General features: G+C 40.4%; 3 protein-coding genes across 3 annotated transcripts in view; 1 reads left to right on the top strand and 2 right to left on the bottom strand.

The window, feature by feature from the left end:
* LOC129719497 (glycerol-3-phosphate phosphatase-like) overlaps nucleotides 1-22,560 on the top strand; it is a 393,537-nt gene that overhangs the window by 184,011 nt on the left and 186,966 nt on the right. The window lies entirely within an intron of this gene.
* Nucleotides 1,558-2,435, bottom strand: LOC129719501 (uncharacterized). The gene is made up of 2 exons (XM_055670882.1): nucleotides 2,280-2,435; nucleotides 1,558-2,205 (listed from the first exon to the last, which is right to left on the bottom strand). Exons 1-2 carry the CDS (start codon nucleotides 2,350-2,352, stop codon nucleotides 1,826-1,828), a joined length of 453 nt encoding a protein of 150 aa, XP_055526857.1. The 5' UTR covers nucleotides 2,353-2,435; the 3' UTR covers nucleotides 1,558-1,825.
* Nucleotides 15,132-18,955, bottom strand: LOC129720474 (uncharacterized). Its single transcript, XM_055671962.1, has 4 exons — nucleotides 18,380-18,955; nucleotides 16,179-18,248; nucleotides 15,846-15,865; nucleotides 15,132-15,780 (listed from the first exon to the last, which is right to left on the bottom strand). Exons 1-4 carry the CDS (start codon nucleotides 18,953-18,955, stop codon nucleotides 15,132-15,134), a joined length of 3,315 nt encoding a protein of 1,104 aa, XP_055527937.1.

The raw sequence follows: 22,560 nt of genomic DNA, 5'->3' as shown, positions 1-22,560 counted from the left end.
TGATCAGACAAGACACTTATTGCTCTTACAGATATTGATATCTGTAAGAGCAATAAGTGTCTTGTCTGATCACTCGTCGTGTTCCGTCTGTGTTCGCGATTAAAAAGAATTGTATTTAAAAATAGACAATAATATTTTAAACATTTAGAAACTCACAATAATTTTGGTCGAACTATGTCAAGTTGTTTGTTCACTAAAATAGTTGTCATTTACACATTTAGTTGGTCATAATCGGTAACATCACTAAACATAACGAAAAACAAAGTTACAATTATAAACAGTTGTCGGTATTAGCGGTCACAAACAATTTCAAACCTTATCACATATAGTACACTAAGTGGCGGGTAAAGATGTCGGATATCAGTGTCGGATAAGTATGGCAGTTATTCTGCTTCTATTGAGCTTGAGCTATCTGCTATATTGTTTGATTCTGTGTGGTTTAGTTTGTGTAATATGCCGGCATAGGCTGTGTTGAGGTTGTCTATGTCAACTCGTCTGTTGACTGTGTTGGATGTGCAATAGATATGACACAGTATAGTCTAGAAATCCTCAAATTCCAGTTTTGGTTCCATGTGTGCTTTGTTAATTTTCGAGTTATGCATAAATTCATACTTCATATGTGTTGTAGTCCCCCTTTAGAGAGGGGGAAGAGTGTCGAACCACCATAGAAGCATTTTGAACCCCCAAAAACCCTCACATGCCCAATTTGGGCTATTCATTCTTAAACAAAACGAAATATAAAGGAGTTTTTCTTATCATTGTATTCTCAAGTATGCAAAAAAAATAATGTTTTCTTTCCAATTTGAATATAATTTGCGTTATTTACGATAAATAACGCGAGTTCTCTAACTTTTTTCTTTGCACCACATTCCATTAGGCGAACATTTGAGCAGTTTGGAGGATTCAAGATCTGTAAACGTATACTCTTCACCATACTTATGTGATGCAGTTCCAACTACAACAACACTTCACGGTACCCGATTTGTACACAATTCGTTTTTTTCAGTCGGAAGAAAGGCCGCGCAGTTTCAAACTTCCGCACAAAACGTTAAAAAAAGTGATAACATCTGTTTCGTTTGGATGTACGCAACAGGTCGCAGCAGAAGTTTGGCTTGATACTGCTCGTTATTTGAAATGGCGATAGTTCGTTGGTGTATCTTTAACTGTCGGAACAGTCTCAATTTTCACGCCGAACCATAAAGTATTTTCAAACTCTATAAGCATCAGACGTTTGTCTATCTGAAATCCATTTTTTTAGTTTCAAGGAAGCTTTAAAGTTTAATATTTCCAACCATCATTCAAAATTTTTAGGTTTATTTTGCACTATTATAAGCACGTTGTACAAGTTATTCTTACAATTTGTACTGCAACGGCACTTTTACTCAAAACTCTTGATTTTTTGTGAATTTTGAGGAAAAGGAGGAGGATAATGTGCAATATTCAGCATGGTTTGCTATTAAAACTCAAACATGCAAAGTTTTGAGTTGTGCCAGTGTTGCACGAAACCGACGATATATAGAATCACAAGTACCCTGATTGAACCAATGATAAAACATATTCTTTTCAAAATGCTTCAACAAGAAATTTATTCAAACAAAATCGTAACGCTCTCTAATTATTCAGCTCTGGCGAACCTTTGGATGATATTATTTTCAAAGCAGCAATTAGACTGTGTTCTCCTGTTTTTAGAAACATTTTATCCAACTTCGGCAATAATCATTTATCCTCTTGTTGCCAAAAACAGGAAGACACTGCGTCAGCATTCATTCTCACATCCCGCACTCCCTCGATACACCAAACAACAGTAGACGAGCAAACGTGGGCCTTAAACGATGGCTCCGTCAAATTCGATACAAGCGATTTCGGTTGCACCGTCGCGTAGACCAACACGAATCTGTACGGTGATTCCACCGAGGGGCAGGTTCATGTCGTCATTCAGGTAGTGGTAATCGAACGATTGGCCAGCAACCAGTGGGCACGAGGTAATTCCGTTGGCGCAGGCATCCTTCAGGTCCTCGGGAATCGGGAATTCCAGATCCAGTCCAGCCAAAGTGACTTCAATGTACGCCTCGACGGTAGAGGTGGAAACGGGGCTGGTAATACCAAGACCTGCCGCGGACAGGGGTTCACCTCGAACGATAGTACACGGGAGTGCAGTGCAATCTCCTACCGAGAAGGTCGTTGGCGTGGCAGCTCCATTGGGGCCTGTGGAGAAAAGGAAATTAGTGAAAAACTGTTACAATGAACCGCCATAATCTTGAGTCCAGTAGAATACGCACAAGTACGGAATGGCGTAGGGTTGGCCAAGGCCAAAACCGGAATGATAGCTACGATGGCGAGGAACTTGAACATCTTGCTAGTTCGTGATGTTTGGTATTTCTGAACCAATGGATAGCGAATAGCGGCTTAAATAGGGAGCACTCAATAATTGATTAGATAAGGGTCGATCATAGTAAGGTTTGCTGGATTCGATAATCGGTACTTCAATCCACCAAAAATTGATCACACATGCACGCAAGTGATTACCTGAAACACCCGATAAGTAAACAGACCTTTTGCTTTAACTTTAACAGCAGCAGTGGGTTTTTTTTCTCTCAATTTTTTATCTGCGAGGAAAAAAACAGTTCAAAGTTCAATGTTCAACAACCACTAAACGTCATAGTGACATGTTTATTTTAAATTACATTGTCAAACGAAAATTTTTTCCTCAATTTACAATGATTTTTTTTTTCTCTAGGAGATTGCTCGTGGTGGAATGGTAAAAGCTCCAGGTTATCAGCTTCCAGCTGATAATTGCGTCGGTAACAGCATTCGCGATAGCCGTCTTGGGTAGCCCACCCACCGTCGGTAACCACAAGGTCTTTGCTGATTGCTCCCGAAATAAGTCGAAAGTTTTTGATAATACGTTACGTATTATGTTTCTTTTGTCTGTTACCTTTCGAAGCGACAGTGGCTTTATTATCAGCATAGGTTGTAAACAATATAATGACTTAATAACCCCCGTGACGATCAATAGCAGTCGGGTGTACCGGAAAAACCTAACTTTTGCCAGCTGCATCCAAACAGATTACGAATTATCGCATACCAGAGAATATGATAGATTTATATTACAGCAAGAAAAAAAAAGAAATAATTTAAAACGGTTGTAAAGAAAGAAACTGAATTTTACCCAAATCCTCAAGTAACTAAACGCCTTTATTGCATTAGCTTCGGTGCAAAATCTCGACAGTATGAAAAGCGTCTAATCCTATTTTTAGACACATTAAAGAATACTGCTAGCCACCATGGATAAGAGAGCACACGCCCCAAGTGAAGCAGTGGGTAAGAAACTAGTGTTTATGGAACGACGGCCATATTTTCAGCAGTTTATGAGAGGTTCGCCAGTTTCCGTCGGTAACAATTGCACATAGAGCGTGCTGAGCTAGATTGCGCACCGTAACGAAATTAGGCTGACCTATAAGAAAGAAAATTTCTGATTCGAGATTCAGTTAGATTTTGTAAAGTAAACTTTACTTTGCGACAGTTTATCAAACTTATAGGTCAGCTATCCCCCATTTTATAATATTACTCGCCATTAGGATCACCACCCCGTCGTAGCCCGTCTTAAAGTATGATAAATAGCCTCCGAAAACCAAATATCATCCCACGAATAGCAAACATTTTTCTTGCATCAAGTTGATCCCGGCAAACACCTGAGCCGACCGTCTGTCACAGTCAATCTGCTATAATTCCTGCGGATGAGCCCTCGTGCAGCACCCTCCAGCACCACCATCCCGTGACCACTGTTTCCTGATTGTTTCGGATGCTGTAAAATTACAAACAACACAAGTCAATTAATCTCTGGCTCGCGGAACTGGCGAATACCCATTAATGACAGCTCTCATACCGGTCCGCGTGTTACGTGCGGGATTGTCCGTGCGAGTGGGTGGCAGTGGTGTCCAAGCTGACACTTAATGCACAATGGGTATGTATTAAATGCACGAATTCATGGAATTATACATCATGAATATTGATGAATGACATTCTCCTTGCCTTTTCCCTAGCTTGGGCACCGGCATGGACAGCAAAAGTCCACCATTCCCAACCGTACGGAGGGCAGATACGGTGAAATGATAATAACATAATACCTGACCGGCTGACATCCTGGCCAGCTGGGTGGTACGTTTTGCTCTCGTACCTGGCCACCTCCGAAGGGGGCGTATCCTCTTTCGGTTCGGTCCGGAGCGGGAAGCGTTGTCTATAAATGTAGACAAACATTGATAATGAAATTTCAATTTCATATTTATGGCTTCTGATAGTTCTGTGGTTCCACTGAATATATTTGTACTACTGTTCGTTGGAAGTGTTGGCTGGTGATATCCCTGGGGTGCACTCTATGTAGCCAGCTAGCGACATAATGGGCGTTAGCAGGAGATTTCAACAACGACATACAAAGGAAGTTGAATAAACTGAATTTTATTATTGGATGTGAGATTGCTTGTCGTAGCTTGGTCGGCTGGTAGAGTATAAAATAGAGAGTCACCCAGGAATATTTGATGATCCAGAGTCTAGGCTGAATTCTAGCGCTGATACAGTCTAAAATGAATTCTTATCAGAAATAGAATTTATAGTTGAAATAACAGAATTATCTGTGTCCTCTGCACCATTAAGAAGTTAAGATTACATTTAGACAATTAACACATTCAGACCTAATATCCAGCAGATTTGAACATTCCATTAATACCATTAGGTCCATGGAATTCAATAATTAGTCAGCACATGCTTTCAATTAAACCATCATGATGATCATAAAGATCTTCAGTGGAATGGATTGTACGCAATTTTTAATGCCCATAATCGCATAATTGTAACTTTATGAATAACACTTTTATATTTTGACCTTAAATGCATTGTTCCCAATGTATTCTTGCAAATCGACACTTTTACTGAACTTAGTATCATGACGAAAGCACTACTTTACACTATGTATACATTGAACATTACTTTTGAAATCAAATTGGTTGACATTTTTGCAATGATACTTTTATGCCGCCACTTTCAAGCTACTTTTGGAATATATCATAGGGTAAATGAAGTTTTTTCTTGTATTTAACAAGCATGAGCTGAACATCGGAAACGGATCACCGGTGGTTGGTTATCCGACCAGAATATGAAAGCTTTTTTAACAAAAAAAGTTGTAAAAGTTAAGTAGTGTGACAATTATGCGGTTATTTACGCCTTGTGACAAAACAACTTGGTATGTTTTACGACTTTTTCCAAACAAACATAACCATATTTTTTCAGATGTAAAAAGTACGCACTATTTTAGGCATTTCCCAATAAAAAGCGCGAATTCCATAAAATGATGAATGTTACAATTATGCGATTACAGGCAGTTTACGTACCGATTAAAAAAAGTTCCCATATTTTACGTTAATAAAAAAGTTTATAAGAAAGGTCTATAAGAGTGCATAAAACTAAAATCGGAACAGGGGACAACGTCATGTCTATTTTCGAGTGCTTATCGTTCGATTAGTTTTCAACGGGTTTTCCTTGAGCTATATAACAATCTGCTTCCGGCTCAAACAAATATAGACAAGCACAATTTTGGGGCTAAATGAAATCACCCAATCAAACAAATATGATATATCAATATACAACACGCAGCAGAGTTGTGTGGCTGAAAGTATGAAACCTTCTGCTGTTTGCTTCCACCCGACAATGATGGAATTATGTCTCCCCAGCCGCACAGATGTAATATGCAACACGCAACATCTTAATAAACTGTTGCGTGGCTGAGATCTATCGGACATGAGAAGAATTTAATCTTCCTTATGTCTTCCTTCCAAACTGCAACACGATACAACGAGTTTTTTTGTTGCTAAGTTGAGAGTTCCATCGGTCCAGTTCCACTGCTCGCCACCACGAATAGAGATTCATATTTCGTATTTCATACGGAATAAGATCTCTTTGCGTCTTGCGAAACTGAGGAAAAGACATAACTTGAAAAAAGGGCCGAGCCGCTTACAACATAGGTTTAAAAAAATGCGAAGCGAGTTTTTGAAATTCACCAGAATCCTACCTTACAACACTCCCGCCGATTTCTAACTCTTGGGGGTCACCCCTTACGTGAATTTTCGATTCCTCCTTACATACAGTATGAAATCTATGTACTTCTGGTGAAACTGGGGAAATGACGTAATTTGAAAAAAGGGGGAGGAGGATCACAAAAATGCAACTTTAAAAAAAATAAAGAATAATCGTTTAAGCAACTTTGCTGGAGACACTTTGGCTCTATTTTTATTTATTTTTTTTTTGTCAAAATTATTTTGATCACGTTTTTGCAGTTTTGGAAACAGTGAGCATTGGCGTTCGAAATCCGTTCAGTGGTAAGTAACCTACGATGTTTCTGGGGAAGAACTTATGTCAAAAAAATAGTATCACTCTCATACTCACCACTCGAAAGCTTAAGTTGTCTCCTTGAATATGCTACCAAAATTGAAATGTTCTATCGACCGGCGGTTCTAGAATTAATTTTCTTTTAAATTTTTTTTTGAAATCGAGAAGCAGTGAAAATGGAATAAATAATATGTTTGAGAACTATTAAAGTTATTAGGATTCTCCTGATTGTCCAGCTTGTACTTTATTACTGATTTGTTTATTTAAATAACAGAACAAAGTTTTGCATAACATCAGACTTCTTGAAAACAAACCGTTTTGACTGTAAAAATACTTTTAATTACCTTTAAAGAGCTCTATTGGAGGTTAAAAAAAAATTTACAGCCAAAACAGTTCATTTGACTGGCATAGTGTCTTTGGCAAGGTTGTAGATAAAAATTTTGTCCTTCCAAAAGAAAATGCCTTGTGGAATGCAAATTAATTTTTTTCCAAGATATTGAAACTTTGTTTTCTTTGATCGGAAAGTCTCCAGTGTATAGATTATCTTTTGTAATTTTCATAAAAAATTGGATTTAAAAAAAAAAGAGCTTTTATATATATTATTGAATTTTAATTTTTCATTTAAGTTTTTTTCAAAAAAAAATGTATTTTAGAGTGTATATTTTTCGGAAAGACAAAACTATTATCTACAACTTTGCCGAAGACGTCACACCAATCAAACAAACCATTTTTGGTCTGAAAAAAGAAGAAGCTATTGAAATTAGCATTTTTCGATAGCTTCTCAAAAATGAGTCGTGTTTCAAAAAATTAAACCAATGCACACTGGTCTAAACTCAAAAAATCGTGATCGTTTTAAATTTGACTGTGAAATATTGATTTTATGTACCCAGTGTCTTCAGCAAATTTATTCCATATAACAAGGCCTTTTGTTTGGCGTTTTCGGTTTTTTGATCTATCCCCCTAGTAGTTATATATAAAAACTATTTTTTCTAATTTTCAAAATACCAGCGTGCTTTCTTCAGCAAAGTTGTACGAAAATCTATAAGAAAAAGAATTGCTGAACACCGTAATCTACTATCTGTACGTCTGAGTATTACGAGGAACACGTCTCAAAATTAGTTTTTCGTCCATAACTTTTTCTGTAATCGTCGAAACGATTCAAAATGTTCTAAGATTTTGTTCATTCTGCTGAACCTCGCATTTTTATAGAATATATTGGTTTGATATTTTTATTTGTTGTAAAGATATTTCTACTTTTTTCGTCAAAATAGCCATATTTTTAATTCCATATTTCTCCGAAGGTTGCGGATAGTAGCAAACCAGACTGTATGCATTTAAAAGTTAGTTAAAAGAACTGCATTACTCAAAAGAGTTCATCTGTTTCTAGTTGTATCCAACCGAGCACTGAATGAAAGGAAAACACCCCTCATTTTTCTTCTTTTTATTCAGAATTAGAGCCGAGATGGATCGTGCTATTCCGTTTATTTGGCACAGAATTGGAAGTTTACTGTTAGTGTACAGGACAACTTTGGGGCTAGCTCTAAGACCCTACTGAACTAACAGTCTCTCCCAAGCCGGGGTTCGAACATTTGACAACTGAGTTGTAAGCATCGTACCTCGAGACCAGCTGGGAGGGCAATAGGTTTTTGTACACACTTATCTGCGTAATTTCCTCTCGGTAAAGTAAAATACCGAACTACCTGAGAACATTTTAGTTTACCGTTGTTCAATAAGAAAATTACTGACAAACCGGGAACCGTAAGTGTTTACCGGAATACTGTAAATTTTATTACTGAAAAAATCCGTAAAACCGAAAAATTCCGAGTTCAGTAAACTAAAATACCGAAGCACGGAACCCTGACATCATTTAAACGAGATTTCGTCGAACAAAAAAAACTCTTACCGAGATTTCGAAAAACTAAACTGTCAAAATAACGAGTGCTTCACTAACGTTTTTTTTTGAGTTTCGATGTGGAAAGAAAAGGAGCAGGTTTTGCGGCTGATTATTATAATGGAGAGATCTGCAAAGTTCAAATTAACTAAAATATAGAGTGAGTATACACTATTTTTTCTCAGATCTCGTTTTTTTGCTGCAAAGAATATTTGAAGAAAACGATTAATTCTTTCTCCAATGAATTTTGTAGGTTACCAACTCGCTCGCAGGATGGAAGTGATAGTGATAGATGTTACTTTATTTCCTGGAAGCAATACAGCACTCCAGTTTTTACCAAAGCTGTGTTTAGTTGAATCAGTTGACTTATTAATTAATAAATTAATTTGTATGTTTAATCGTTTTCATATTCTGGGTTATCTGACGAACAAATATCGCAAAATACGTGCCTCTGTACATTTTACCGAAGTTCTCGTAATACTTTGACAGTTGAACATTACCGAGAATCTCGTAAGAGTTGACAGGTTTTTGATTATTGCTTTTACAGAATCTCGGTGTTTTGATGTATTACCGAGATTTTTATCGAGATCTCAGCTGTTGAAATTTCGGTAATTTATTTTACCGTACTCGGTGATAAAATCTTAGTGTGTATATTGTTTGTTTTTAATATAAAAAAAAATCCTAACCTGTAACAGAAAGCTACAAAAATAGTTTTTTTCTGCTTTTTTTTCTTGGGTGAAAAAAAGACACTATACTAAATGTCAACTCAATCAGGCATTACTTAACAGAACTATAAAAATAGCCTTGGTACCAGTTTATGAAATTGACAATACCACTGGCCGACAAAAGCAAAAAAAAATGGGTCTAGAGCCATGGGCGCAACTACGGGGGGGGGAGACTTCCGAGACGGCTAGGAGAACCACTTTAATAAGTAATGCTTGATTGAATTGAGCTCTGCGGCCAAACCTATGTTGACCATTGTAATTTAAAATATGTCAAAAAAATTTCATACCGTATACGCAGGACCGGATTAAGGGTTGTGGGGGCCCAGGAGTCAAATAATATATCGAGGCCCCTTTTCAGTTGCAAAATTTCAATTATGAAGCATGTCATACAAAAATGAAAGTTAAAGAATTAGAAAACAAAAATAAAACCTAAAGAAGGATTGCTAGTTTTGTCTAAATTCCAATTTTTTTTTCGAAGTGTCACAATTTTTTTGTTGGAAATGAAGTTTGGTGGGGTCCCCCAAAGTGTGAGGGCCCGGGGGCCATGCCCCTCCTGCACCCCTACATCCGGCTATGCGAATTCGTATAGTATTATCCAGCTGCTTTTGATCTGATATGATAAAAATACGCGTTTCCATTTCTTAGTTGGCTCTTTTTTCTTTTTGTACTTTTAGCTTGTTTTTTCGTTAACCGCAATTTCATGCCCTTTCTTGAAAGGTTTTTCGTTTTTCAAAAATTTTGACGGCCTCGCGATACTACAAAAAAACGTATGATTGTACGGCCTATGAGCAACAAAACATGTTTAACTTAGACAATATCTGATAAAGTCAGAAAGTTTTACTCACTATTTCTCGGAAAATCTGATACGTTTGTTTTTGTTCATTTTTTTTTTAACAACAACATTATTTTCGGTCGAATTTGGATCAGCTTACAGTTTTGCTTTCATTTCGTTTAATTTCAATGTTTTTGCATGGCCTTTTGATACCAAACTAAATGTTGGATAACTGTATATGTATAACTGCAATTTCTTTTCGAAGGCACTGGATCTAATGTATTATTTCAATTATTCTATTTCCTGGTGGATAACAAGGTCCAGTGCTCCTTGACAAGAGATGGATTACCAAGCATTTACAGCAATAACTGGCAATGTTCCAGCTTGAACTGAACCATGTTTATTTGCTAAAAATATGTTTTAACGGTTGGAAGAAATGCCCTTCACCAGTATTGTTTAATAAATTCAGTTTTGGTAAAAATTTGTTACCTCACTAGGAAGTCAGCCTGAGTTTGTAATAACGCTAAAAATCTTCTCAGCACAGACCCCGAATTTACGATTAGCTAATGAAAGCAGAATTCATTCTCCTCATACATTCCTCCTCAAACATTTTAAATCTCCTGTAACAGAATACTGCAGAGTTTTGTAAAAGCAATAAAATTATTAGCTTTTTGTTCCAGTGTATGCAATCTACTGTAGTAAATGTTTGGCGCAGCTCCAGCGCACACTTGCGCTCTATTAAATTGCATATGCACGCTTCTTTCACGAACTGGTGGGTAACCCCAACCGATTATACGGTGCATAATTGTTCAAGCACCCTGAAAACGGATACACACGATGGTGCAGCACTTACAACTGTATCGAACCCGCGGCCCCTGTTGGCACTCGAGTAACTATTTCGCTCGATTTTTAAAGCCCTTTTTGCTCTCGTCAAGGACCTCTCAAAAATTTCCATCACAGCTAAATATTTAATTTTCACCGTTTGAACAAGTTAGTGGATAATCGTGATACTGCCAACTTTTTTCCTCCTGTGCGGTCGCATATATGGCAGCAGTAGCAAGTTTTGCTCGCTAACAACAAATTGCTTAAATTTTCAAGATTATAAGTATGTTATTCTTCGCCACAGTATTGCCACCGAAGAAAACGGGCGTCTGGGACTGACTTACCGAAGCGTTGGGAGAATAGCTCTGGAATCCTGGGCCTCCGGAGGGGGGAAATAAGGAGGAAAACAAATTAATGTGGCTCAAGCTTTCACTCATCCGTCTTTGCTTTTGGCATCAGAGCTGATATCTGCAGAAGCGAACGGCGAAAGGGTGTCAGCGTTTCGCTAGAAATGGGTCCATTTTTCCAGCACATTCCATTCCATACTTTGCTGGCTCGATGTTTACGTGAAAGCACGAAGATGCGTTTATTTTCCCCGCCCACCGGCTCAACTGAAAAGCTTTCACTTCGCAGCGCCGGATGTTGATTGTAAGCATCTAATGTTGGACCTAGGCGGAAACTAATGCCGTATTCTTGCTTCAGTAAAACTCACAGAACGCCCATTTGCGATTTGTGGAAGAGCTTTGTTTTTCAAGATCAGGGTAAATTCATGTTTTTTTCTTTTACTTTCAACGAATTCGAAATGATACTTAAATTTGATGAAATTTTAACATAAATTAAATTTGAAGTTTTCGGAACGCGTTCTCCCAGAACGGAACTGTGTTTCAAACAATTCTAACTTCCAACATTTCACACGAATGTGATAAATTCGTCTTTACTGTATTGTTCGTTTGTTGGAGCACCTTGCAGTTCTAAACTGTCGTTCGAGCGTGCCAAAATGCGCATTCGATGAGTCACATGAGTTGCACTTCCAGTTCAACGAGCATTTCAGTGGGCCACACCGCACTTATTCACCGATGAAACTGCCTGAAACGGGACCTCATGCATACAAAGCCCTGCCGGATGATCAAGCGAAACTTTGTCCGCACTTTCCGATGCCAAAAAGCGAAGCTACGGTAACTGATACCATGGTGGCCTTCCGGTTCCGCGTACTCCGGCAAAGATCATCAATTTGTGGGACCAACATTAGGTCGCTTCCTTCGCATAAGTTCACGGTTGATGCACGAGTGCGTTTGCAGTTACGATGCAAAGTTGACTGGCAGGACTGGCAATCGATCCGGTCCGGTGGAACGGAGGAAAGGGGAAACTTTCTCATGCTACAGAACAGCGGCGTCATTCTCGGAGGAAACTTTGCGGATAGCCAACAAATGCTGTTCGGCTGCCAAAATCTATCCAGTCGAACTAATGTATGGCGTTTCTAGAAGCGGAATGAATTTCCGAGAACGATAGCACCATGAAATTAATCGGTGTAAATAAATTGTAATAGTTTGAGGTTGGTTGCGAGCAAGCAATTCACACATCTCCAGCTTTCAAGCTGTCTATCGAACAGTTTGCCGTTTCTCGTGCTGGCACGCTACATTGTCGGGGTGAAATCCTTTCCAGTGGGATGTACTTTTTGTTATGAAGAAACCTGCATCCGAGATTCAATAAATCTCAATTTTTCTACCCCAAATAATGTGTTTGCTGCATATGTGAATTAAACAAAAAGTTTTGGGCATTGAATTGAATGTCTGTTGTAAAAGAGTATTGTGTCATGATTTTTGGTTATTTGCAAAATGTCTCGAAATTTATGTCATTTTCACTATATGACATGCAGGAAAAAAACATATCCACCAGGAAAAAGGTTGTGCTCGAGAGTCTTTGGCTTGGCACAAATATGGCGCTGCAAATCTAAAATCATGAGGGGGGCACGATGGTTGCTGCGTTCTTCAACAATTGATAAAAAAGACCAACGTATAAATCTTTCGACGGAGAATCTTCCATTGACTAACTTTTGCCTGGTGAGAGTCATCTGAAGTGCCGAATAACGCAATAGTTGACCGATAAATAAAGTGTTGACCAATTTCTGGACTATTTTGAACATGATAAAACGAACAATAAACTACATTATTGAATATTATTGGATCGATTGAGTGTTGAAACCAATACCGCATATTGTATGGAAAAAAAATACTCTTTTACCAAGCCAACTCTTTCGCTCACTCCGCTCGCGATTCGACCGATGTAGGAATTACGCTGTGAATTGGTACCCCGCTCTCCGTGTTCATCAGATTTAGCTGCGATCTACTATTTTCTTTTGTTGATGGTTGAAAATGGGCTTTGAGGCATGCGCCTGGTTGAATAGGTTTAGTTTCTGGAAGACCTGAAGATAGTTTGCCGAGTCATTCCATGCTACTTCGAACATTGATCCTGATCGACCATTTCTGATTTCGCTGAATCTTTTCACAGTAGTTCCCTCTTGATAATGAGGTCATATTATGATATCAGTTCTTCATGAAGACTCGCGACTGCTGCTTCGAAAGGGCCTATTCAAGATGGTGACTGGTAGAAAAAAATTTCTATATCAGAAAACCGACTAGTTTGATTGAAATGGTGTCTTCAGTAAAGTTGTAGGTAATGAAATTGCGGTTCTAGAAAAAAAATAATAATTATCTCAAAACGTACCTTTTTTTAAAATCTATTTTTTTCACATTAAAGATGACAATATGTACCATGGAACGGGGTGAAATTGATCAATTTTTTATAACAATTTCCAATTAACTAGCTTCATGTACATTTTTTCCGAAATAGTATAATTTTAAAACAAGTGCTGGTATGTTCTCCAGTAAACCTCTATGGCTATTGGTAAAATTTCTATCGTCTTCTTTATGAAATAAATTCGATAATTCTATAAGGTACTATGAGGTAAATTGGGGTGAAATTGATCACCATTGAAACATACATTCTTTTGGCAATGTGCTTTTTTTCGATATGCTAAAGATAAATGATGACTTCTGTACTGAAAAATATCATTTACAGCTAGTTTAGAAGCGAAAATAACGATATTTCTGGTTAAAATTTGTTTATTTTGATTCACGAGCTGCTTGTTGCTAAATTTGCTCTTATTTGATCGTCGTTAGACCGATTTCAATTCGGTTTGTTGCAAAAGCTCAAAAACTAGCTCTGAAATTAAAATCTTCGTGGTTTCCTGCGAATTCATCAATATTTCATTAATGGTATGGAATGATCATTGTTGAAAATTACATTTTTTGAGCTTTTATGAAACTTTACTCACTTCTCCTAATTTAACGTAAATAACCCTCAATTATGATTACTTTAAGTAAATTCAATATGTTGCGATTAACGTCCAGATCGCAGCTCAAAAATACCTGCCAAACTATCCAATGAATGTGCGGTTGATCGAGACTCCGTCGATCGGTGCACCAACAAGCAGGGCCAGCAGCAGACAGCAGAACAGCAACTAACAGCAACCAGCAACCCGCAGCAGATGATCCAGAGGGGCACTTTCTTCGGGTAAGTGATTACACCGTTAAGTAGTTTTAGACTCACTAAACTTTCACTTAACTCACAAATTTATTAACTTTGACCTTTATTTCAGGCGATCTACTTAATCCGACAATTTTATTGCAACTAAACTACTGCCAGCGAAACCACTCTATAAATATTGCCCAATTCCTACCAGTGTGTGTGCTAGGTGTAGTCTACACAAAAAATGGGCCTCAACGCAAAGTGCGTTCACTGCTGAATTCTAAGCAATTGTTTAGAATTTTATGCCTAACCTGAACATCGCCACCACCTTGACAAATGACATTTTCAATCAAAATAAGTTCCACGTTTCGCTGTTCTTGTGGCACAAATCAAATTTTACAATTTTTCTAACTATATTCTCCTCTTCTCGTTTCAGCATACTTAAAAACTACAAAATTTACTGATTTTTCTCCAAGGTGTCGTTTTGCTGGATGTCCATCTCAGCGGCAGGCTCTGGAACAGGAGTTCCAGCAGCATTAATAGGCAACAAGCAGACTTTGACGATCGGCCTCTAAATGATACCTTTGCTCGTTCTTAGGATGACAACTCGAGCAAGTTTATCCGCACCAGATTGAACACCGACGATCCTAGCCAGTGGCCATTTCAGCGGTACTTGAAGCTCATCTACGACAAGTGCCAAGCGACCGGGGACGATATCTTCATTTGCCTGGCAAATCTTGTGATCCTTCTGGAGCTCGTGCAAATATTCGGTTCTCCACCTGTGCCAAAACTGCTGATGTATTTGCTGTAGCTGTTGATAGTGATCCAGGCGGTTGATCGGAAGGCATCGCAGGTCTGGTTCTGGCAGCGCATGCAGTGTGGTTCCCACCAAGAAGTGCGCCGGTGTCAACGCAGAAAAATCGTTAGGGTCCTCGGTAAGTGGTGTTAGCGGTCGCGAGTTCATGATTCGATTTGTGTCAAAACCGTAGCCATGTCTTCGAAAGACAGACGAGTGTTAGCTAATTGCCGATGCAGATGTTTTTTTCGCACTTTTTACCGCTGCCTCCCAAAGGCCACCAAAGTGGGGTGTCTTGGGGGGTGTCATATGCCACGTTACGCCATTGTTGGCTAGGTTTGTTTCGATCCCTTCTCTGTTTCGTTTGCTGTTCAACCACAGGTACAGCTCGGTTATTTCGTTTCGCGCCCCTTCGAAATTTTTACCGTTGTCGGAGTGTACGTGCGCCGGCAATCCTCTGCGAGAGGAAAAACGTCGAAATGTTGCTAAAAAGGCCGAAGTAGTGAGATCCGAAACCAACTCAATGTGGACGGCTTTAGTTGAGAAACAAACGAAGATGCAGGCTTTCGTTGGGGATGCGCGCTTATGTGGAGGGCGCAAGTAGACGGGACCGGCATAATCAACACCGGTAACGGTGAACGGTCGGCTCGGTGTAACACGGGGTATCGGAAGTTGACCTGTGCGTTGTTGGGCCGGAACGGGATTGGCTCGTAAACATGGGAGGCAATTTCTAATCACACTTCTCACAAGTCGTTTGCCTCGAACTGGCCAATATGTTTCGCGCATGGCGGCAAGTGTTAGTTGGCCACCACCGTGTAGCAGTTTCAGATGGTAGAATTTAGCGATTAATTTGGACAGTGGGTGAAAGCTGGGCAAAAGGGATGGATGTTTATAGGAATATGGCTGGTCAGACAGTCTCAACCTCCCCCCCACTCTGATAGTTCCTTGCTGGTCTATGAAAGGATTAAGTGCACGAATTTGCGATTGTTTATGTAGCGGTTTTTGCGCTTGAAGTTCTTTAATCTCCTGGCTGAATTCATCTGCTTGGGCAATCTGGATTAATCGCACTTTTGCTTCTTCTAATTGCGTTACAGACAAAAGCTGGCTGGTACCTGGTCTGGATTGTGGATTGGTTCGAGCTCTTAGCCGTGTCAGACGAATAAATTGCAGACAATGAGCAGTGACTCGTACAAGCAGCGTGAATGACGAGTACCGGAGAAATATGGAATTAACAGCCGGTTAAGCGCGAACCATTGTAGCAACTACCTTCCGGGCTTCGATGTTGTCGACTGGTACATGCAGCGGGAAAGGTGCAGGCCATTTTTCTTCAGGTAACCGAAGCCAAGTTGGTCCATACTTCCACAACTCACTCGATACAAATTCGCCAACTGCCATTCCTCGGGAAACCAAGTCAGCGGGATTGTCCTTCCCTGGTATATGAGTCCATCGATAGCCGTGTGTCAGGGTTTGTATCTTAGATACCCGGTTGGCAACAAACGTCTTCCATGTACGAGGTGGCGCTTGCAACCACTGAATCGTGACGGTAGAATCCGACCAAAAGCGGGCATCCGAAATTTCCAGTTGCAGAGCGGTTTTAACGTGTGCATACAGCTGCGATGCAATTTCTGCTGCACACAGCTCGAGCCTGGGGAGTGTGATTCGATCTAATGGTGCGACTCGTGATTTAGACGCTAATAATTTGACCCTTACGTTGCCATGCGTGTCTGTAGATCGCGCGTAAACACAAGCTCCGTAGACACTTTCAGATGCATCCGAAAAGGTGTGTAGCTGAACTTTCGCATTGGGTAGAAATGCATAACGGTCGATGCGGTATTCTGCTATGCCGGCTAGGTCACGATGATAGGTTTTCCATTTTTCTTGTATAGCGTTCGGCACAGGTTGATCCCAATCGCAGTGGGCCAACCACAACTCCTGCATAAACATTTTACTCCGAATGACCACAGGGGCAATTAGTCCTAGCGGATCGAAAAGCTGCGAAATGGAAGATAAAATTGATCTTTCTGGCGCCTTCCTGCTAGAAATTTTCGATTCGAATCGAAGCTCATCTGTCTCAGGCTCCCAGCCGATTCCCAGAGCCTTTACAGATTCGTGCGGTGCAAATACAAATGATGATTGCTTTCCAATTTGTTCTGATGACAGCCCCTGCAGTACCTCAAGTTTGTTCGATGTCCACTTTCGTAAGGTAAGTCCGCCTTTGCTCAACAGTTCGGTCAATTCGTGTCGCAGCTGCAAGGCTTCATCAACTGATTGCGCGCCTCCGAGGCAATCATCTACATAAAAAATCTTGCGTAATATAGGATCAGCCAGCGGGTACGCAGTCCCTTCGTCGTCGGCCAGCTGCTGGAGTGTTCTCTTAGCCAGGAAAGAAGATGGCGCTAAACCGTAAGTGACGGTTAGTAACTCGTAGGTTTGTATTGGGTCAGACTCGTTAAATCGCCACAGGATGCGTTGGTAAGGTGTATCTTCAGGGTGAATTAGAACTTGCCGGTACATTTCCTCGATGTCAGCCACTAGTGCCACAGGAAATTTCCGAAATCTGAGGACAATCGACAGTAAGTCGTCCTGGACAACCGGTCCAGTGAGAAGTGTCTCGTTCAACGATACTCCAGTAGATGATTTTGCAGAACCATCGAAGACTACACGCACCTTTGTCGTGGTGCTGGATTCCTTTACGACGGGGTGGTGAGGAAGATAAAAATTACCGGAGGAGTGCTGGTTCATACCGAGCAATCGCATATGACCAAGTGAAATGTACTCACGCATGAATCGATGGTACTCCTCCTTCATTTCCGCTTCTCGTTCTAATCTCTGCTCCAACAGCCTAAATCTTCGCAGTGCAGCAGCCTTGGATTCGCCCAACATGCTATGGAAATTAGGATGCCGTGGTAGACGAACTATGTAGCGCCCACTGCGATCTCTTGCCACGGTCGACGTGTATAAATTTTCACATTCGCGTTCCTCCGCCGAGTAATCATCGCGCGAAGGTAATTCCTCCACTTTCCAGAACCGTTCCAAACTTTCTTCGAATGTGGTAAGACAAATAGCAGTCACGTTGCACTGCACGGTTTCCGGGGAAGCAGGAATCAAATCACCAGATCCAGCCACAATCCATCCAAAGACACTGTCCACCATCTCGGGAAGGTCCCTTGCAATGCGAATTCGTGCTGGTGATCTAAAACAGTCAAAGAAGTGTGGTAAACCAATAATCATGTCGATTGAACCTCGTTCGTTAAAGGTAGGATCAGCCAAGAAAAGATCCTTGGGAATACTCCAGTCAGCAATGGATACGTTCCTCTCAGGTAAGTCAGCAGTAACCTGTGGTAGAATGAGAAACTCAACATCAAGAGCAAAAGATTCCTTGCGTGAACGAATTCGTGTTGTGACCGTGTCCTTGGCGCGAATGCCTATTCCGCCAGGACCTTGAAGTTGCACCTTTACCCTTTTACGTTTAAGCTTGAGAAGTTGCGCTCAGTGAGCAGATTGGGCTGGGATGCAGAATCCAACAGTGCCCAAGCAAAGTGATGTTGCCCGTATGCATCGACGATGACAAGAATAACGGTAAGCATAAACACATTACCAGACCGATGAGATTGCGTTGAAGCTGCAGCCAGGTAGGTTTCGACAGTTGCCGTATTCAACTCCGGTTGCTTCTGCGTAGTGGTCACGTTTGTTTGAGCAGTGGGTAGAGGCCTTGTACCTCCTGATACCGCAGTATCTTTCCGGATGCCTTCCAAGTAACCCGGGTGTAGTACGGTGTTATGTCGCTCTTGACAAATCCGACAGCTATTTTGGATGGGACAATTGCTCACGTAGTGGTCACTACGCAAGCAGTTAAAGCATAAACGCTTTCGATTAACGTGATTCAATCTTTCCTGAAGAGGCAACTTCTTCAGTTCTCGCCACTGAATGCCTGTCCGACCTCCCACATTTGATTTCTTCTGGGAAGGTTCCGTAACGGCATGTGCGACCATTTTCAGATGCGATGATTTTCCATTTTTATCGGAAGGCCCATGCTTAACCATTGGAGCAGTATGTGAACCTGAAATGGATTGAACAGCATCACAGTTCACCTAAATGGATTCCAGCACTCTAATTCGACGTTGCAAAAATTCGATGAGGTTCGTGTACGTAGGGTCTGGTAGCGTAGACGCATGGTCCTCCCATAATCTGAGCGTTTCATTGTGAAGTCTGGTGCATAGCAGATGCTCCAGCATTGTGCTCCATGCATCGGTTGGTTCTCCCAGTTGTCTCAGTACATTAGTGTGCCTCTCGAATTCATCCACCAGTCCATGTAGCGCCGTAGCGGATTCCTCCGCCATTCTTGGTGTTTCTAAAAAAGCCTGCAGATGACGTTTCTTCAACAAATACTCATTTGAATAGCGAGAAACAAGGGCCTCCCAGGCTAGCCGATAGTTAGCAGAGCTAATGGAAATCGATTCAATTACCTGTGCAGCGTCACCCTTCACAGCAGCACGCAAGTAGTGAAATTTTTGAATATCGGCCACTTCCTGATTAGAGTGGATTAGCGCTAAAAAAGTATCGTGAAATGCGAGCCAATCTTGGTAATCACCAGCGAATTCGGGAAGAGAAATAGTCGGAAGCTTGAGACCAGCCAAACCAGAGTGCGAAAGAGTGGGAGGATTTTGAGGGAGATGCGCCGCAGAAGGAGAAGCAGGTATTTTGGAAATTAGGCCAGCTTTTATTCTGAAAAGTTTGGGTTCGAAGTCGGATCGAAACTGTAGGTTTCTTACCATCGCGCCATTCGTTGTCTCCAGTATTTCCAGCTCACTTTGGACCTCCTCTAGTCCTTGCCACAGCACTTTCAAATTTTCCAGCCGCAGAGCAACCTCGAAGGAATCCCGTTCCGGCACGTATTCTTGCAGGAACAAATCGGTGCGATGAATCGAAGCGAGCAGTGTTGTCTGCCTAGCGTTTAGTTGTTGAATTCTCCGATCGTCGTCCATTGTAAGCAGGAGAACCACTTGAGAAGATGAGCGTCACCGGACGCCAATAAGCGGCAACTCGTCGTACCGCAGCGGATTAACACCGCCGGATTCGCGTCGCCAGGTGAAGCAGCAACAATAAAATGCAGACCAGTTTCTGCGAAAAGACGACCAGGTAGCACTGGCGATAGAAATGATAAGTTCTTGGAAAGGTACTAACCTTTGCCAAGGCTGAAATATGCCTTGTATTTCATTACAAACTCCGCAAACGAATCGCCGTTCCAAACGGTAGCTGAAGATTCCTTGTAGAAACGATACAATTTGTAGTAAAGCTCCAAATGGCCAGAAGCAGCAGGCGTCGGATGAATCCACAATGGTAACAATAAGTTCCCTCTGAAGAATTGCGATGGCGGTTCCGAACAATTAGATATTTGTTCTGCCAACAGCGTCCAATGATGGCGGAAAATCCTTTCACGCTTTAACAAAGCGTGCGACGGTGGATAGAATGTTGAAAATAGCGCGCACGGCCACGGCAGGTTCCAGGATCGTCTATCCTGGTCACGGCACCAGAAATATGTTGCGATTAACGTCCAGATCGCAGCTCAAAAATACCTGCCAAGCTATCCAATGAATGTGCGGTTGATCGAGACTCCGTCGATCGATGCACTAACAAGCAGGGCCAGCAGCAGACAGCAGAACAGCAACTAACAGCAACCAGCAACCCGCAGCAGATGATCCAGAGGGGCACTTTCTTCGGGTAAGTGATTACACCGTTAAGTAGTTTTAGACTCACTAAACTTTCACTTCAAATTTATTAACTTTGACCTTTATTTCAGGCGATCTACTTAATCCGACAATTTTATTGCAGCTAAACTACAGCCAGCGAAACCACTCTATAAATATTGCCCAATTCCTACCAGTGTGTGTGCAAGGTGTAGTCTACACAAAAAATGGGCCTCAACGCAGAGTGCGTTCACTGCTGAATTCTAAGCAATTGTTTAGAATTTTATGTCTAACCTGAACACAATATTTTTTTTGTTATTTTGAAACTTGTTTGATCAAATTCGATTGAGTTTTGACTGAGTTAGAAGAAATTTTCGGAAATATGGAAAATTGCACCGAGCATGCAAGGGATAACTTTGACAGGTATGGGAATAATGCAAAAGTTGCGTTTAGGGACACGTTAACATTACCTAGTATTGTAAGAGCAACATCTTTTGATTAGTATTTTTTATCACATATTTTCAGGTGATCAATTTCACCCCACTGATCAATTTCACCCCATTCTACGGTACTACTATTATTCTTAGGCTCAATTAGAATCATTTTTTCCTGTTTTTATTTATTGAATAATCCAGATTTTTAAGGCATCAATTTACAAGTTGGAAAATTATTTATGAAAATAATTATTATTACAAACTTGAACCCGTCATCTAACTGTAAGTGATAATGCTCCCGCTATGTGACGCTCGCGTCAATGATAAACCAATCACGCGATAAAATATCTATGCGGCAATGTTCATTCAGTGCAACTGGGGCATCACAAGACAGATGTAGTTAGTGTATTAACGTATTTTAACCTTTAGGTCGTGTCTCGGTTCGGTTTATTTAAATAATAATGACGAGAGAAGTTGTCTAGGAATGATTTTTAGAGGATTTTCTGAGCTTTCATTGAAAAATAATACACTGAAAAAAAATCCATTTAAAAATATCAAAAGAGATGGTCATTTCAGATTTGTTGCAAGTTAGCTTTTGTTAGAAAAACTTTGTTTTCTTAAGAGTGTCTACTTCGATTTGTTCAGGAGAGTTTTAGCAACTAAAAAATTATTTTGAAAATTTGTTGAATACGTTGTTTGTAAGACACTACCGCATGCTTAACGTAAAATTTAGATAGCCTGTCTTATGCCAATGTATTTTTTGCAAAAGGTTTTGGAATATCGAGTGTAATCCATTTGATGGTATGAAACGGAAAATTTTAGTAACTCTCTGTTTTATTCAATAATTGATAACCTTGAAGAGAAGCATTGTTCAATAGATTTGAAGTCTTTCGAAAATAATTTTGAAAGTTACTAGAACACGGTTATAGGTAGAGTATCCAGACCCGGGAGGGCAAATGCTCCGGGCCTCGCGATTCTAAGGGCCCACCCCTAGTCCTGGGGTAGACGTGAAGCCAGAGTGAAGACCTTTTTTTTCGCTCATCACTTTACAGCGAAACATAACCTCATGTTTTAAGAAAAGAGGGCTCCACAAAAATATCCGCCCCGGACCCCCCAGCACCTAAATCCGGCCCTAAGAGTACCACTTCACCGTCGAATCAAAACAACGTGGGTGGAAATAAATCCTGCTCGATGAAAATGTTATATCAAATTTTAAATTATGATTAGAAACAAAGCAGAACAGATTGACAAGTACTCCAGCATCAACGCGCATAATTTTCATAACGCGAATTCGACCTACAGCGAATTAAATCTGAGCATGACATGAACAGGACTATGTTTTTCCCCTGACTTTGCAACCTTTGCCACAACCATACAATGTAACATGCAAATTCGATTGAACGAAGTTACATAGAATTCGTAGATGTAAAAAATCAGATGAAATTAGAAAATGAGTTAGAAATATCAGGCGAAAAAAAGATGAACACATAACCTGAACGTTTTGATCATTTACTTCAATGGATAATA

The sequence above is a fragment of the Wyeomyia smithii genome, chromosome 2, assembly GCF_029784165.1.
Source record: "Wyeomyia smithii strain HCP4-BCI-WySm-NY-G18 chromosome 2, ASM2978416v1, whole genome shotgun sequence".
In the NCBI taxonomy this organism is placed as follows: domain Eukaryota; kingdom Metazoa; phylum Arthropoda; class Insecta; order Diptera; family Culicidae; genus Wyeomyia; species Wyeomyia smithii.
Note: the sequence above shows the minus strand (reverse complement) of the source record. Positions and strands in the feature narration are given on the sequence as shown.

Bases quoted from the DNA above. Each gene is read 5' to 3' on its own strand.
- LOC129719501 (XM_055670882.1), bottom strand. From the start codon at position 2,352: ATGTTCAAGTTCCTCGCCATCGTAGCTATCATTCCGGTTTTGGCCTTG. The intron at 2,206-2,279 runs GTGCGTATTCTA...TTTTCTCCACAG, and splicing joins CCCTACGCCATTCCGTACTT to GCCCCAATGGAGCTGCCACG.
- LOC129720474 (XM_055671962.1), bottom strand. From the start codon at position 18,955: ATGGTTAAGCATGGGCCTTCCGATAAAAATGGAAAATCATCGCATCTG. The intron at 15,866-16,178 runs GTAGTTGCTACA...ATCCTTTCATAG, and splicing joins ACAACATCGAAGCCCGGAAG to ACCAGCAAGGAACTATCAGA. The intron at 15,781-15,845 runs GTGGGGGGGAGG...CCTTTTGCCCAG, and splicing joins ACCAGCAAGGAACTATCAGA to CTTTCACCCACTGTCCAAAT.